This window comes from Bactrocera dorsalis, chromosome 2 (assembly GCF_023373825.1).
Source record: "Bactrocera dorsalis isolate Fly_Bdor chromosome 2, ASM2337382v1, whole genome shotgun sequence".
Taxonomy (NCBI): domain Eukaryota; kingdom Metazoa; phylum Arthropoda; class Insecta; order Diptera; family Tephritidae; genus Bactrocera; species Bactrocera dorsalis.
The window spans coordinates 81,572,010-81,588,912 of NC_064304.1; the positions used below are offsets into that span (position 1 = coordinate 81,572,010).

Consider the following 16,903-nt stretch of genomic DNA (forward strand, 5'->3'; position numbering starts at 1 on the left):
TATCATTTAAACAAACTATTCATTCCGGATATTGGAGTGTACAAAATATGTCAAGGGTGTATGTAGAACTGCGACTTTATATCTAAAGTATTAGACATAGAGGTGCGGCGAATTGCTACGATTTTTAATGACTATAACAATTAGTCAAAGCATTAGAGTTTTGCCCTCCAAATAGCTATCTGTAAGTTTAATTACAAAGCTTTAGGCAAAACCTTCTGTATTAGTAGCAATATCACCAAAGAAAAGATGTTGAAATGACTTTAGATAAAGATACAACAAATGCAAGGGACCATAATTTCCACGACATTCATATATATCAAGTCCTTTTACTTTATAAAGACTCTAGCTACATATATTGCGGAGTACCAGCTGTTGTCAATAAAAGAAAGAAGAGATAAAGTAAAACAATTATTGGTGTATGCGCCTTGATGAAGTTCGGCAAATGAAAGCTGAACAAGTTTTAAGCATTTTCTTGAAACGTTGAGAAATTTGCCATTACTACCGGAGGACAGATTGCTGATATAGAACTTGAGTTGTTGCACCACGGTGCAAACTATAATGTGATAAAAATTAATAAGTATAAGTAATCCACTTTCTTTGTTAAGATGAACTTGCGGGTAACACTAGTAAACAAAAATCCACTTGTTTTTTGTGACATGAACAGAACAGAGTGTTTATTATGTAAGAAATGCCACAAAAGCAGAAAATAGCTACAGATTTCTTCTATCAACTATAGTTTTCTTGCTATGATGATTTTTGGATGACATACTGGCTACTGCTCGGAATGGTCATGTGAATTTGTTGAATAGCTAGAAGTTACACGAAGGTAAATCAAGCGAATGCGGCACGATATTAGTTGAAAATGTGGCGAAATGATCACGAATAACCAATGCAGTATGAGATGGTGCATTATCGCACTTCTTTGTTCAATAAATTCAGACATAGTAAAAATCGAAGAATTCACTTTTAGAGCCTCACAAAACGACGCGTATCTCAAATACTAATGAATATTTTGACGTGAAATTTAGCATAAATGTCACTAACAGTAACAACTTATAGAAAAAAAATTCCCCCATTCGAAAAATACGCGAAGTATAAATTAATTCACCTTTCAATTTGATCACACTAGTATTGTGAAATCTACAGAATATCTGTGGGTGAAAGAAAAATTCTGTTTGCAGATTTGACTACAAGGTATCGAACTGCATTAGAAACACCTAAGAATGTCACAAATTACGTATCTACCAGTGTAACTACATAGTATTTTTGCTTCCAATAGAGCACCATTTTTGGTTTGGTATCTCCATCCTTTAAAAACTGTACAATCGAATGTACTTTCGAAACGTACGAGAAGTCCACTATGAAATATAAGTTGAACCACAACCGCACCAATGGTTATAGTTATATTTCATAGTCATCTTAGATTATCTCTAGCTGATAAACGGGCAGCGGCTAAAGGTATCTTCTACTAGGCTTAGCTTGTTTAGTACTAAAATAAAAATCTTTCTAAAAATGCAGATTTTTTATAAAGTCCTTTATTGTCATCGATTAAAAGTAAAGTTATATATTCTACTAATATAGTTAAAAAAACATAATCACCACTTTACGTTCTGAGTAACTATTTAATGGCCATCCAAATTTGGTGTGTCAGTAAGAGTTATCTCATTGGCTGGAGCTGCACGTTGATATTCGATGAGCACAATGCGATTGTCGCCGCTCTTAAGTACTTCCTGGGGCACGTAGAGAGTCACCTGTGGACCTGCCACCGGCCAATAGCGACCCAAGTTTTCGCCATTAATAAACACCAACCCTTTACCCCAACCTTTCGTATCTAAGTACGTATCGGCTACTTGCCCGTCAGGAATGGTTAATTGACCATAGTAAATAGTTGGACCACGTGCTAATATGTTACCGCCCTTTTCCTCGTGAAAGCGACGCATAACATTGACATCGTCAGCATTTACCAAGGCTATCAGCGTTTCGATATCCTCAACCGATTCCAGTGGATACTTGGTCATAGTCCAGTTGGTCAATATGTCTTTGTCGAGCATAACATTGCTGGTGATACCCTTAAAGTCCGTTACCGGCCCAAAATTAATGCGTCCCTGATTCTCCACCAATAATTGCAAACGCTTGCCGTAGGTTGGACTGATGGGAAGCTCATAGATGGGTGTCTCACGTGAAAGTATGCCCACCAATTGATCGTCGATAAACACATAAGCGCGATCATGTACGCCACTAGCGCGTAAGATGGTAGGATCACGTTTGAACGTCGGTAGCACAGTTTCGTAGAGCACAAAACCCGAATACTGATCGAGAGCTTCAAAAGTTTTCGGCTTTGTATCGACGACAACACCAGTCGAAAGTATTTCACGACCCTTTGCAGAAAGCATCGAACAACAAGCATTCAAACGTATAGTACCGTAGTTTTTCTTCGCGGTCGGCGCTGGTATCGGTATATTCGGTAGCGGTAAATAACGTCCGATAATTTCACGTAGTTTATGATACTTTTCCGTGACATCGCCTGCCTCGCTCATTGGCGCATCGTAATCATATGATGTGATATCGGGTTGATAACGACCGGGACCGCCGTCATTAGCGCCTGCGGTAAAGCCAAAATTAGTGCCACCGAACATCATGTAAAAATTAACGCTGGCACCAACATCCAACATTTCACTACAGTCACGGGAAGATAAATAAATAAATTATCTAAATAGAACATAATAATACATTTATACAAACATGAATGATTTTGAAATCGCCTCGGTACGCACACGCGCCATTGGCTCTGACCAATGCGTGAGCCAGCCTGGATAGAATTCCGCATTGACCAACGGTCCTTTCGGTTGTATCTGTCGCAATCGTGCCCAATAACTACTTATCTGATTTGTTGCACCAAAGTCCATGGTTGCCAACACACCTTCTATGTGACCGCAACTCAATACGCTCGGACCGTCATTAGTAAAGAGCACGGCATTGTCCTGCACATGTACGAGTGTTTCATCACGCAACCAAGTGCGGTATTTCTTATCACAAGCATAATAGGAACCATACTCATTTTCCACCTGGACCATAATAATTGGACCACCATTACCGTAGAGGTATGGTTTCAGTTTATTGAAGAGCGCATTGTACCAAGTGCGCACCTCAAACAAGTAGTCTATAGAACGAACAATTGTTATTTCTTAATAATGTTAAAGAACCGTGGACCACTTACTGACATCAGATGTACGCAGTTTTATATTGGGATACTTAGTGAGCAGCCAATAAGGGAAGCCCCCCTGAAATGAAAAAGAATTAAAAACATAAAGTTTGATAATTTGATTGTCGCGATAATCTTTGGCTCAGAAAAACAGCTACAAAGTTTTCCATCAATGTATAACAAAAGGAATATCTCTTATGGATTCTTGAATGTAAAAGAGGAAACCGCTAGAACAGGATGTACATTGCAGTACAAGTTTTCGGCTTTGCCTAACTTAGTTATAGCAGGGTGAAAACGACCGGAAGAAATTCAAATAGGTTAGCCTCACAAGGCGAAAATTACTACTTATACTGATATATATTTGGTGGTTCCGTCAATTTTTCGGGTAGAACACTTCCTAAAAGTATGTTGTTAAGCTTTCTTATTAGGGTGAGACTAAATTAAGTAATCCACTCCGGGTTGCAGCGCATACTTTTTCATCTACTCAACTAATAGCTTTTTGCACTGGAGTTAATTGGTCGATTAAAGCCCTGATTTAGATTGATTTACAAAATAAAAATCTTATTTTACTGCATTAATTCTTAATTAAATTGAAATAAATTTTAAATTGGAATGCAACTCTACGAGTTGTTGTCCACACTGTAAATTTTGCTGTGTTTAAGTCTGAAGGTTGTTGTCTAGGCTATAAACTCGGTCGTGTTCATTAATAAAATAGCATATAGTAAATGAGTTTTAAACATTAGAAAAAATACAAAATGAAGGACACAAGCAAATACAAGAGCTCATCGCTAATAATGCTTATGGTTAATCGAGTAGCCGGCTTTGCGAAAGGCAAAAACTGGTTCTCAATTAAAATCTTAATGTTCTAAATTAATTTGTCTGTGGGAATAAGCCATAAGAGATGAGTGAAACTAACCTACAAATGCTTTTATGATAAGTGCCAACAACACTTGACTGAAACGGAGCTTATTAGGTAGTATAAATAGTAAATTGAGAAGAAAATCGCTATCAGTAAACACATAGTATGTGCATCTTTAATGCTTCATCCGTAGCTGAACTGGTGTCGGTCGAATCTCTCATTATCTATATACGTAAAGTACCATAGTATGTAAACTATCACATTTACGAAATTGTGACGACAATTTTTTTAGATGACCGTCACTCTCACTTCAAGTCAACAAAAGCGGAGTCTAGCTTCCTAATGCTTATGTACTGGAACACCACGAATTGTATATTTTTCTTTATTGGACGGACAAGAATTCACATGTCTTTAGCGGTTTCGGCCACTAGACAAATCCATTCCCTTGCCAATGTGGAAGAAGTGAAAATTTTGGTTTTGGCGTCCTGAGACTTCCTAAAAGTTTTAGACCACCTCAAAGGAAAAAAACGTTATTTCAACACTCTCAATTACCTCCTTACTCATTTTGAATGAAAACATCTTATTTTATATTTATAGTTGTAGTCTTTGTCCGAATTTAAAACCATAACCCTCGATGTGGTAGTCACATTGAACTCACTTATCTTAAGAATTTCAAGCCATGTGTGAATATTCTCCACAGCCATAAATGAAATAACTACAGAAACAATTTTCTGTATACTTACAAAATCTCGTTCAGCGCAAATATAAGGACCCGGACGTAATATCACAAGTAGACCCAACTCATCAGCCAGTTTGATGAATCTCTCCAAGTCGGCAATGCCATTCCAGACGTATATGCCATCTTTCGGATTATGCAGCGACCATTCAACATAACTGTAAAAATATACATACATATGTAAAATTTTGAAATTTTTCAAAAGCATGCAGAAATTTGTAGTGCTCACGTGGTCACCGCATTCAAGCCGGAAGCGCGCAATGTCTGCAACTTGCGTTGCCAACTATCAGGATGTGCGCGAAAGTAATGAAACGAGCCGGCTATAAAGCGAAATGACTTGCCATCTTTCAGGAAACGATCATTATCCCAGTCAACGGTAAAGTTTCTAGATCCCGCTGCGCGGTGAGCATAGCATGCATGGACGCCCAGCAGCAGCAGACAACAAGTTAAGCCTAAGAGGTGCATTGTCTGAATGTGGGAAAAGAAATAAATAAATTTGGTTATATACGTATAGAGTACTTAGGTATACATACATATATACCCTATTATTTGTAAGTATATAGTTATGCAAGTACCTAAATAAATATCAGACGCTAGAAACCAGCAATGTTGACCTGCCGCTAAGCAACTATATATATGTAAATATGTGTATGTGTGTTTGTGTATATTGAAATATGCAGGAAGTAACTGCATCTGCACTTACAGGTGACCTCAAATAAATATGTTGCTATAAATGTCATATCCACAAGTGTTAATTAAATAATATTCTTGCATTGTTCGAGAGTGTCAAGATTCTCATATGCGTATAACGGCATCATGACAAATTAGATTGAACTGGATTAGATTAGTGGCAGGTTAGTAGGTGCATGCCACACATTCAATTTTATGAATATATATGTGTGTGTATGTTTTGGTCTTGAACGTGCACGGAAGTCAAATTATAATTTCACTATCAATGCTACTGAACCTGCCCGTCTGCCCCTCCATCAGTAGACGCAAACAATAGTCATAATAATTTCTTTACAGCGAATTTCGACAATTCGCCGCAAGGCCAAAATCAGACTTATTTGCATTTCTTAGCTCAGCTTGGGGGCAGTAAACAAATATATAGATGCATATCTAAATAATTGGACACCGCAGTTAATTAGCGCAATAGGTATATATAGTATATACATGTTTGTATGTTTGTACATATATACATATCACTCTGGTGGTCACTGATAGTCGGTCCATGTTCCACTCTGATAACTTCAGCATAAATTAATTTCGACAGCGCCGATATTTATGCATGGCGGCAGAGCAATGCGCAAAGGCCTGCAAAAATTCGGCAAAAAAAAAAACAGGGAATTGCATTAAATTACACACATATGCATCTGTAGAAATGTTTGTGTGAGCCTGCACAGCTGTGCACTCGCTTTTCATTTACGATTTAATTTCAAAAGTGTAATTAACAAAAGACTATAACAGATTTATTTAATTCGCATGTTGTAAATGCCACATCTGCTCGCGTTGCAGCAATAGCATTGTTTTCGTTTTTACTAAATGAAATAATTTGATCACATTCATAGCCGAATGCAACACTGTATTAATTGCAACAAAAGAAATATCAAATAGCATTGGAGTAATTTGAAGCAGATTATTAACCCCAACTGTCAACTGCCAATGGACTAAAGTCAAATATTTACGAATCTACGACAATTATGTTGACACCTTAAAGTAAATTATGTCGTAATTGAAAGAAATGCTACTTTGGTTACTCACAAACAAACAGATTTTGGGTGACCATAAAGTGAAGTTGTTCGAGATGGCAGCCACTCAAATATATCAACTGAACGTGTACGTCATATACGGGGCAGGGTGCTTTTCAAAGTAAACAGGATTAAAAAACAGAACAAATGGTTTTTTCGCCTAAATCAATTTATTTTATTCAAAATAGTCTCCTTCTGCTTCAATACAGCTTTTTGAACGGTCCAAAAGCATGTCGAACGAGTGTTTTAGTTCACTTTGATAACGTTGAAACCACTCGTGCACTCTGCTACGGGATAGAAAATCATCGCCATAAACTTCCTTCATCAATTGAAACGTTTCGGTAAAAGTTTTACCAAATTTAAAACAAAATTTAATATTGGCACTTTGTTCGAAGCTCATTTTCGCACCGATAACACAAAAATACTGACACTTAAAACGCAATAACTTCACTTCCAATTGATGAAATGACATGAAATTCTCACTGGACAATCGATAAGGACAGCAGATGCTAACCCACCAGTCCAGCTCCCAGGGAGCGCTAGATTCAAAAAGTCCTGTTTACCTACTCACGAGTATTTGGGAATGAGAATAATTTTAGCGACTATTTCATAGGGTTATTGACCGTCATAGGCCAGTGAAAATTCATGAATTGAGCTTCGAATTGCTTCCGCATAAACTATCAGAGAAATACTTTAAGGTGTATCATAATCAATCATATAGAGTAAAGTCAGTCGGATGTTCGAAAATCCTGATATTAGCTTTATAGGGGCTAGGCCAATTCGCTTAAATTTTTCCATTTTGTGCACAAAGATAAACTATTATGAATAAAACACGCTCTCTTATTTTCATTGGGATAACTCACATGTTGGCCGATGTGTGCTGTACAAAGTCATCCCGAAATTCGAAAATCTTTATGTTAAGTATATGGGGACTAAGGAAAGAATTGGTTCGATTCATCCCATATTTTGCACAAGGACATACCAATATAACAGAAGGATTATCCTTTAATTTTAGTTATCATGCATTTATCGACATTTTCGATCAAAAGTCAACTATAGATACCTTACTAATCGGATCCCCTGTACCAAATTACGTTTTTATGTCTTAATTTAGTGCTTAGTTATGGTACTTTATATGCTTTCGGTTAATGGCGATTTGTGAGCATGGCAGTAATCCGAAAGGGGTACTCCGAACTTGAAATTTTTTTGTACTAATTCCTTAGTACACAAGCCAAGTTTCATCGCGATATCTCAATTTTTGGTCAAGTTAGAGCTTGCACGGACGGACGGTCAACCTGATTTCAACTTTTCTCGTCATCCTGATCATTTATATGTATATAATCCTTTATTTACCTCGTTTAGTTTTAGGTGATACGTACATCCGTTAAGTGAACAAAACTACTGTAGCAACCGGTTGTAAGAGTATACAAATTATGAGCATTACAAGCTTGGTCGATTTAGCTAGGTACGTGTGTCTATACATATGAGAACCAGTTTCTCAGCTGTTGAAATACCCATCCGCAATTTTGCACCCCTCGTTTTTTCACCAAGAAGCTATTCATTTCTGGAACGGCCGATATTAGAAAACTATTGAATATAGTTGCCATGTAAAGTGAACGATCGGAATAAAGTGCTTATAAGGAAAATATTTCATTTGACGAGACATCTTCAAGAAAATTGACATGGATTATAGCCTAATACAATGGTGCAATCTTCGAAGAAACTGTTTAGATCGTGTCAGTTATATGCTGGCATACGAACTGAAAGATCAAAGCTCTTATCTTTTATATTTGTGAAGAGTATTATAGCTTCGGAGCAACTGAACTTAACATTTTTTCTTGTTTTATAATAAATTTAATTAATAAATAATAAGTACTATCCTATCGAATCAATATTATGAGATTATTATTATTCCACATGTCATGGGAATAACCATGAAACTGAAAAATATAAACAATTTTTCACATATGTATCTCTAATGGTTAGAGCCCGTCCATTCCATCAAAAATATAAAAAAACTTCAACCAGAAAAAAATTACCTCATACTAGGGCTAATATTATAAATTCTTTTATTTACACAATATTCCTCTACTGACAGCAGGTAATAATTAATTAAACATTTTAAAGTCTGAAAGAATGCGCCCGCTTGAGCAGAGTGTATTTTTTATAGATAATCGTTCCATCTTATCAAGCAACCAATCAGTTGAGTGATACTTATACTGCCCAAACATATGCAATGCCTGTCTACTCTCAAAGCTTTTACTTATTAAAACTAGTTGTTCTGTGATAAAATTAATATAAGAGCACAATTATACAAATTATGCAATTCATTACAAAACCCAAGTTCTAGTTTGAAACCCTTATGAACTGGTTATTTATAATAGGAGATTGATGCTCAACCCCAGCTCACCTATGATCAGGTTCAATACTCTCTTGGCTGACAATCTTGTATTATCTTGAGATAATATTAATAAAGCATTAAAGCTTGGTTTGGTTGCTAAACATATACATATGTATGTATGATTAGTCAGGCTTAGGTACTCAATTAAAGGCATTTTATTTGATCTTAACCAGCTTTCTCATTTACATATCTTTCGCACATAGCACATATGTAAATTAATATTACTGATTTTTTTTTTTTTGGTTTATACTTATAGAAAGGCCTTAGCATTGAACTTGAAGGCAAGTTTCAAAAAATATTTGCATATAAAATTAATGAAGAGAAATTGCCACGATACGGCAGAAGCATAAATTAGTTTTATTGTATTATTTTAATTGTTTCGAGTATATACTTTATTTTTTTATTTTTTCTCTTGAACGCTGCTTTCATGAGTGTATTATTAATCATCACCCATATTAATTAAGAGTGCTTTGCATACACAATTTTTAGGCAGATATATCACGCCACTTAATCGCGTTTCAAAAAAAAAAAATATATATAAATAAAATATGTAAATATAAACACAGATAAATATTTTAGTATGTAAATGTATTATAATTACATAATTATATAATTATAATAATAATAATAATTATACAATTATAAAAAATAATTATGACATGGAAAGGAAAAAAAAAACAAAACGGAAAGTCTCCCATTCTCGGTCACATAAGCATATCCGACTAGATCTGGATTCATTAAGTTCAACCTGCCATCGATTTTGAACTCCCTTGTTTTCAATGCTGGGGACATAAACGCTCATTTGATGTAATGGTCAAAAATAGCTTCATCTCCATCGTTTGGTACCTAGAACTACTACAATATACTCGTAGATATTTTCCCATTGAAATTATGCCGTAAAAGATAGTACTTCATTCCATCCGCTCGCGGGTGACATCGGTAATTTTATGAGCAATGTCCCGTTCTTAAATAGTTCCATAAACAACTAGATACACCAATCGTTTAGTAAAACGTACTTTTTGTTATAATGCAATATTTGGCAATGTTTTTCTAAAGCAAGAATTCTCACTTATCTGGTATCCCCTTCGAAGCATACATACTTGTATAAGGTAATAATATTACCAACAGTGACATACTCTATACAAAATACGCTTATCATTTACTTATTTATCAGTTTTTTATTTAACATAATAAACAAAGAGGGGAGTTTCTGATTCGAAAATACTAATTGTGACCCCTAATGACAGCAGAAGACGCATCAAAGAGATAACAGAACAAATATTTTCACAGAATTTACTTAACTGAAATCCCGCAATTTTTATTTTTTTTAAAACAAAAAATCCCATGGGCTCACAACATTATGACATTGATTGTTTTGGTTGATTACTCGTAAAGATAAATATTGCATTTTCTTATGCGTTTATTAACATTGCTACATTATAAGTAATCAATGAAATCGCCAACCACATTGTATGACGATATATTATATTCTGGCTTTATATACAAAACCAGATTTTAAGCTCAAAGTGATTTAATACTGGAAAAAATATTGATCGTAGTTTTTAATACTAGCAAGTTTTGCTAGTTAATATTTAATAATGGTAAGTTACATTTTTTTAGAAATCTTTTTTTTTTTTGAGAGGTGGAAATATTGGATTTATCAGGACAAAGTTTTAAGTTGTAAAATTCAAGTAAACGTTGTCAAGCATTTATTGACTTAAAAAAAGCCAATAAGAAAAGTCCGACTCAACTTTGATTATGTGACACATAGTGCCCAAGTTAGGGTTATGGCTCTTTATGTTGACATAGTTCGTTTTTGGTTCGACAGACGGGTTTTTTATACACTATATAAAACAGTTACTACTATTAGTTCTATATCATCGGCACATAAGCTTATATTATTTAAATGCATAGTTTCTAATGCACAAAATCTTATATTGACTTTTTTATAATCTAAAAAAGAACTAGTAAAGACGAGCCAAGCTATACAATCGCAACTAGAAATGAACAAAGTTCAGGAAATATAATACTTCTCATCACAAAAATATTCTCCCTGAATTTCAATAGTAGACCTCACAGATTATCAGTTATATGCATAGCCCGATTTCAACAATTTTTGGACGTAAGATGAAATACCTTAGGGTATTATATGTGCAAAATTTTACTCTAATAACATCATTGGTGATTGATTTGTACACTGTAAAGTTAAAAAATCAAATGGAATTAACAAACTCTTTATATGGGAAGTAGACGTGGTTGCCATCCGATTTTCCATGTAGACCATATGATAGAAATATTTGGAAAATCACACATATCAAATTTGGTTGAAGCTGGTCATGTAGTTTCTGAGATACAGAATCTCATCTAAATGTGGGCGGTACACCGCATACTCAGAAATTTTGTAATTATTCATTGAGCTATCGCACTTGTAGGAGTTTTCAACATAACCGTTATATGGAGGGTGGACGTGCTTATTACTGAATTTTACTAATTTTTACAGTGTATGAACAGGTGCTAAAAGGGTTTCTTCTCAACAAATTTGGTTTCATGTGCAATTGCAACATGTGCAATTAATATGTAAGTTTTAAATAATACAATTCCCAGTTATTCATGTCGTTGAAGATATGAAAATTTCCCACTTATTTCCATAAACTATTACAAATGTTTGTATGCAAATATGAGTGTAAAGCAATTAAATAAATTAATTAAAACGATTGCAATTCAATTCATTTAATTGTTACTGATAGCTGACACGATTGCTACTCAAAATATAGGAATAATTACTTACAACACTTGCAGCGAGTTCAAATGAAAACGAAACTGCTTTACGCCGCTTAAAATTTGAAAATTTTAAAATCTCGAATAAATAAATATCGAAAAGCCACTTGAGCACTTGTTGAACGAATTTGAATTGCGGGTATTTAAACAATCAGTTATTTACTTAAGGAAGATCGTCGATCTTGTTGACTTCTGCTTTCGTCTTACGCTTCCTTGGCGTTCTTGTGCGGCTAGAACATTTCACGTACTTGTATGTATATATCCCGAACTGTGGCACCGTTGCCGTCACTCAACAAATAGTCAACTTGACTTATGCGCTTACAAAACGCAACTGAGCACTCGACTGGCGATCGCATTGGCAGGGAACCATAAATACACGCAAATCGGGAACACTGCGACCGGCTCGCCATAGTTGAACGCGGCAGGCACGATGCCCACAGTACCGTAAAAGTAAATATGTCACAAATTTGTGCCAAGAAACAATGTGTTGTTGTAAATTCTCAAACCTGCTATACATACGAGTATTTGTACGAACTATCTCCACAAACCCGAACACATATGACTTAATTTTTATTTGTTCTTTAGCAAAGTAATCGCGTGCGCCGCAAGCACGTTTTCAGCTTTATCTTGCCCCCTCGCCGACATTCCGCGGCTGGCATAACGCTGCTGCGTGAAAATGCATGCGATAGCGTTCGGCAGGCATTGCCCCTCTTTAGGCGTTTGTTGACATGCAAAACGTCAGCTGAGCGACGTTTATACTGCCCGCAACGGTACACAATTATTTTTTGATAGTGTGTTCTCTCGATCCCCGAGCACAATCGGGTGAGATGCAAACTTTTCTATGCTCCATTTTCGATTTCTCTTCAAGAGCAAGCAATGTTCTCTGTACAGTGAAATACTTTTAGAGATCACCAATGTATTTTTAACTTTCATGTAAATGATATTTAAATGCGGGCACCTTGGGTTACGTTTTAGTAAGGATCTCTAATTTTTTTGAAATATATAATCTAGCCTATGTTGAAGGGAAAGAGTGTAGCTTCACAAAGGTAAATAAATTTTCAAATCTCACAAGTAGTTCCGCAGCCTATTCAATTTAAACAAACAATCAAATATTTCCTCTTTAAAATAATTAATAGAGACGAGAATTATATAAAATTGTAGATTCTTATGATAATTTTAAGTACAGAGTATTGGCTACAATTCCCAAAGCATTTTGAGTATGCGCAACAACATCCAAAGTTGCTTCTGAGCTTAAGTCCGCTAAGTGATAAATATAGATAATCTGTGACAAGCAATTAGCTCCAAAATTAACAGACAAAACATATCAACCTTACTTCAGGAGGCTTTAACTTCTCAAATATACCTGTACTCTTTGCTCGACTGACAAGATTTTAATTATAAATGCGTAAACTTGAGGCATCCTGATGCCTCAAAACACTTTGAAAGTAATCTTAGCGTATTGCAATAAATACCAAGTTTTGGTCGTACCTGTAAATGTTATTGAAGATTAGCTGCTGCTCCTTTACCTAGTCGCCTAGTTGAATGTTAATATTATATATAGTTAAAAATAATCTAATCGCATCTACAATGAGAATTGAAACTCAAAAAGCTGTAGACAGTTGATTTAAAGCCTCTTAAACATTTTCTATTAGTGCAGATCCTCATAATAGGAAATATCATTTGCCTCGCGGGTAAAGCATTACTGTCTGCTTCGTTCAATTCCACAACAGATTGCTCTAATCTAATATCTGATTAAAATTATAAAAAATAAAAAACTAAGAAAAGGATACGAAATCAAATGATTAGATCCAATAAATGTAACTGCAACCTCTGCTCGCAGCTCTTTTGGAACTGGAATTTTTGAATACTTCAAGCAAGAGTGCTCGTGGACGTCTAATCGAAGTATGCTTGATTTGTTTGTTCGATTCACTGCTCTTATATCTTAATATACATGTGAAATAAAATATACATATGTATATCACTTAATTATTGCTCTAGTGCTGTCAACTACCGAGATAATTGCTAATATATGTATTTACGTAAAATAAAATTATAATTCTTATTAGAATGTACAAAGCAGATAAAATCCTTGTTTTTGCCCGCGAAATGAAATTAAGCTTTTCGAATACACAGGAGTTTCTGCAAATATACCGTTGAACAACATTTCCTGTTATTACTTAAGTCAATTGATTCGTGGCAACTTCTGCAGCAAGTCTTCGTCACTTGTAAGCTACACATACATACTTATAGATTTGTTGCTGGTATGTAAAAATTGCAGTATTAGTAGCTAAGGCAGATATTTATACCCTGAGTATATTAAGTTTGTCACGAAGTTTGTAACACCGAAAAGAAAGCGTCGGAGACCCTATAAAGTATATATGTATAAATGATCAGTATGTTGAGCTGAGTCGATTTAGCCATGTCCGTCTGTCTGTCTCTCTGTCTATCTGTATATATACGAACTAGTCCCTCAGTTTTTAAGATATCGTTTTGAAATTTTGCAAACGTCATTTTCTCTTCAAGAAGCTGCTCATTTGTCGGAACTGCCGATATCGGACCACTATAACATATAGCTGCCATACAAACTGAACGATCGGAATCAAGTTCTTGTATGGAAAACTTTCACATTTGACAATATATCTTTACGAAAGTTGACATGGATTACTGCTTAAGGTAATAATGTAATTTCCGAAAAAATTGTTCAGGTCGGATTACTATAGCATATAGCTTCCATACAAACTGAACACATACTTACTAAAAGAAATGAACCTGTGAAGGGTATATTAGCTTCGGTGCAGCCGAAGTTAACGTTTTTTCTTGTTTTTGTTTCATTTCCACTTGAACGGATATTGCCACTGCGTTGGTTTTACATAGCAATCTGCATACAGTAACAGTAAATAGCAAACATTCCAAAAGCGCTTGCCCTCTTTACAGCCGGTGCATTGGTGTGAAGCAGCCGAGCGCCTCAAACAAGCTGATTATTCTAGTGAAAAGTAAGGGGAAAAATAAGAAGTAAGAAAGCGCTAAGTTTGGGTGTATCCGAACATTTTACACTCTTGCAACTCGCAAGAATCAAATTCCGTGAAATTTCTTAAAGAAGAATATTGCAGCTAGGGGTAGTATCGACCGGATTTTATCTATTTTATGACACACATATTTATATTCACGGATATTTTCTGTTAAAAATCAACTATAGGTACTGGGCCGCATATTCGGTCCCTAGTGGTTTGCTTCGGTTTTTGGCTTCAAAGTGGGCGGAGCCACGCCCCCTTTGTCCAGTTTTAACCCGGCTAATTCAAAGCCCTCTCATACCATCACGGGGTTAAAATTGAATGTTTAGCGTATTTAGTGATTGAATTATCAAGCTTTTAGAAGTTTTTTAAAAGTACTGTTATATGGATTATAGGGATTATCATCAGATTTTATCCATTTTCACATTGTCGGTAGGAGTTGTTATAATATATGGTCTGATTACGATTACGAACTCCGCCTTAGTTTTTTGGTATGAAGGAAAACGTGTACCAAGTTTCATCAAGATATTTTGATTTTACTCAAGTTACAGCTTGCTCGGACGGACACACTCACCTCGTATTCTGATTATATACGTATACTTGTAAATTTTTATAAATATATATCTCGATTAGTTTTAGGTGATACATATAACCGTTAGGGGAATAAAACTATTATACAATCTATCAATATGCTTCAAGAGTATAAAAATGTGAGGCAAAAATAAATACGGGAGAAACCGAATCTCGCAATTTCTGGTTTCTAAAATATAACTTTCTATGCAAGTTATGATTTTTTACGCGAGTAGTTGTGAAAAATATAAAATTTATCATCAAGAAATTTCATTTATACGTAGAATGCGCCAGCAATTTAGTATAACTTCCAAATATATCAAATAATTTGCACTCCAAAGTTGTCAAGTTTTACAAAACCAAAATAAATTCAGAGCTTTTACGACGAGTTCCAACCAAATTCTCAAATTTATTTTGGTAATTTTACATAAGATTACAGCAAAAGCTATATTTATCAAGTTGCTTTTCAGACATTCCCAGCTTTTTGTAAAGTAGAAAATTTAAAATTTAAATTTAAAATTAATATAATTACAGTAATAATAATAATACATGTATGCATGTATGTATATTAAAAGTGTGACCTCACGAGATGCTCTTAAATTTTTATATAAACATTTCTCACTCTCGCTTCACATCTGGTCTCGATAGGTTACATAAATATGATCCATTGTTTTGTAATACTATTAATTGGGGAAACATATCATTTTATTCGAGGTTAAATTATTTTCCAGAATTCTCAATACCAATCAATTTTTTTTTCTTTATTGGCGCAGACATCGCTTACGGTTATAATCGAGCTACCAATCAATATTAGTTTTGGATATTCGTGTATCTACATATGTCTGTAATAACAAATCTTATATACTTTTTGCAACAAGTTGCAGTCGGGTATAAAATAGCAATAACGGGGAGAAGCAACAAATTCAATTGACATCAACGGCGACCACAAATGTTATCGCTCATTTGAAATTTCGCTTCGTTTTCATTTACATATATTTTTTTTGTAAGCTGACACTACAATTTCATTGAATGTCTTCATGCCGTCTTCGAGTTGTTGCTCTAATTGTTGTTGCTGTTGTAATTATTGGTGTCAATCAATTCAATTGAATATAATCAACAGGTTGCTGCACGTATTTCATGCTGCAGTGTGGTAGAACCAGCAGTCAAAGATGCAATTGTAGATGTATGTACGTACAAGTATATTTGTTTGTAGTAAACCACACAAACGCCTTTCATGAAGTACACGCATCTGTAGCAGTAAGCAGCAAAATGGCAACACAAGTCAAAGTGAATATTGAAGACGACTTAGCTGCTCATTGACTGATTGCTCAAGTGCTTAGTTCGCAACATGAAGGCAATGCATGGCAATGCATGGACACGAAGTGACAGTTATGTTTGTACATTTGCATGTTTGCTTAAGAGTTAGTAAATTTTGTGCTCAAGGAAGTTGCGTGAAGACCTTTTTACTGTAGTAACACCGAGGAGAACGAATAGAAGCTCGAGGAGAAAACCATAGAAATATAGAGTTGAAATGAAATGGCGTTAGTTGAGGTGTTATTGGGTTAGTTGATGTATATGACACCAGGATAACGTTAAAT

At 35.0% G+C, this 16,903-nt stretch overlaps 2 protein-coding genes across 5 annotated transcripts in view; one reads left to right on the plus strand and one right to left on the minus strand.

Moving 5' to 3' along the window:
* The window catches only part of LOC105223216 (tachykinins), a 46,383-nt gene that overhangs the window by 15,296 nt on the left and 14,184 nt on the right, over positions 1–16,903 (plus strand). The window lies entirely within an intron of this gene.
* Positions 1,516–12,057, minus strand: LOC105223217 (beta-galactosidase). Of its 2 annotated transcripts, none has more exons than XM_011200868.4 (6): positions 11,888–12,057; positions 5,027–5,265; positions 4,805–4,955; positions 3,218–3,281; positions 2,743–3,160; positions 1,516–2,676 (listed from the first exon to the last, which is right to left on the minus strand). In XM_011200868.4, the coding sequence occupies exons 2-6, from the start codon at positions 5,260–5,262 to the stop codon at positions 1,623–1,625; spliced, it is 1,923 nt and encodes a 640-aa protein (XP_011199170.2). In that variant the 5' UTR covers positions 5,263–5,265; positions 11,888–12,057; the 3' UTR covers positions 1,516–1,622. The 2 variants fall into 2 exon arrangements, with proteins under 2 accessions (XP_011199170.2, XP_011199169.2); XM_011200867.4 differs by having other exon boundaries at positions 11,735–12,057.

Coding starts and splice junctions, on each gene's coding strand:
- LOC105223217 (XM_011200868.4), bottom strand. CDS start 5,262: ATGCACCTCTTAGGCTTAACTTGTTGTCTGCTGCTGCTGGGCGTCCAT. Junction 4,956..5,026: donor GGCTTGAATGCGGTGACCAC/GTGAGCACTACA, acceptor ATATTTTTACAG/TTATGTTGAATGGTCGCTGC. Junction 3,161..3,217: donor ACTGCGTACATCTGATGTCA/GTAAGTGGTCCA, acceptor TTCGTTCTATAG/ACTACTTGTTTGAGGTGCGC.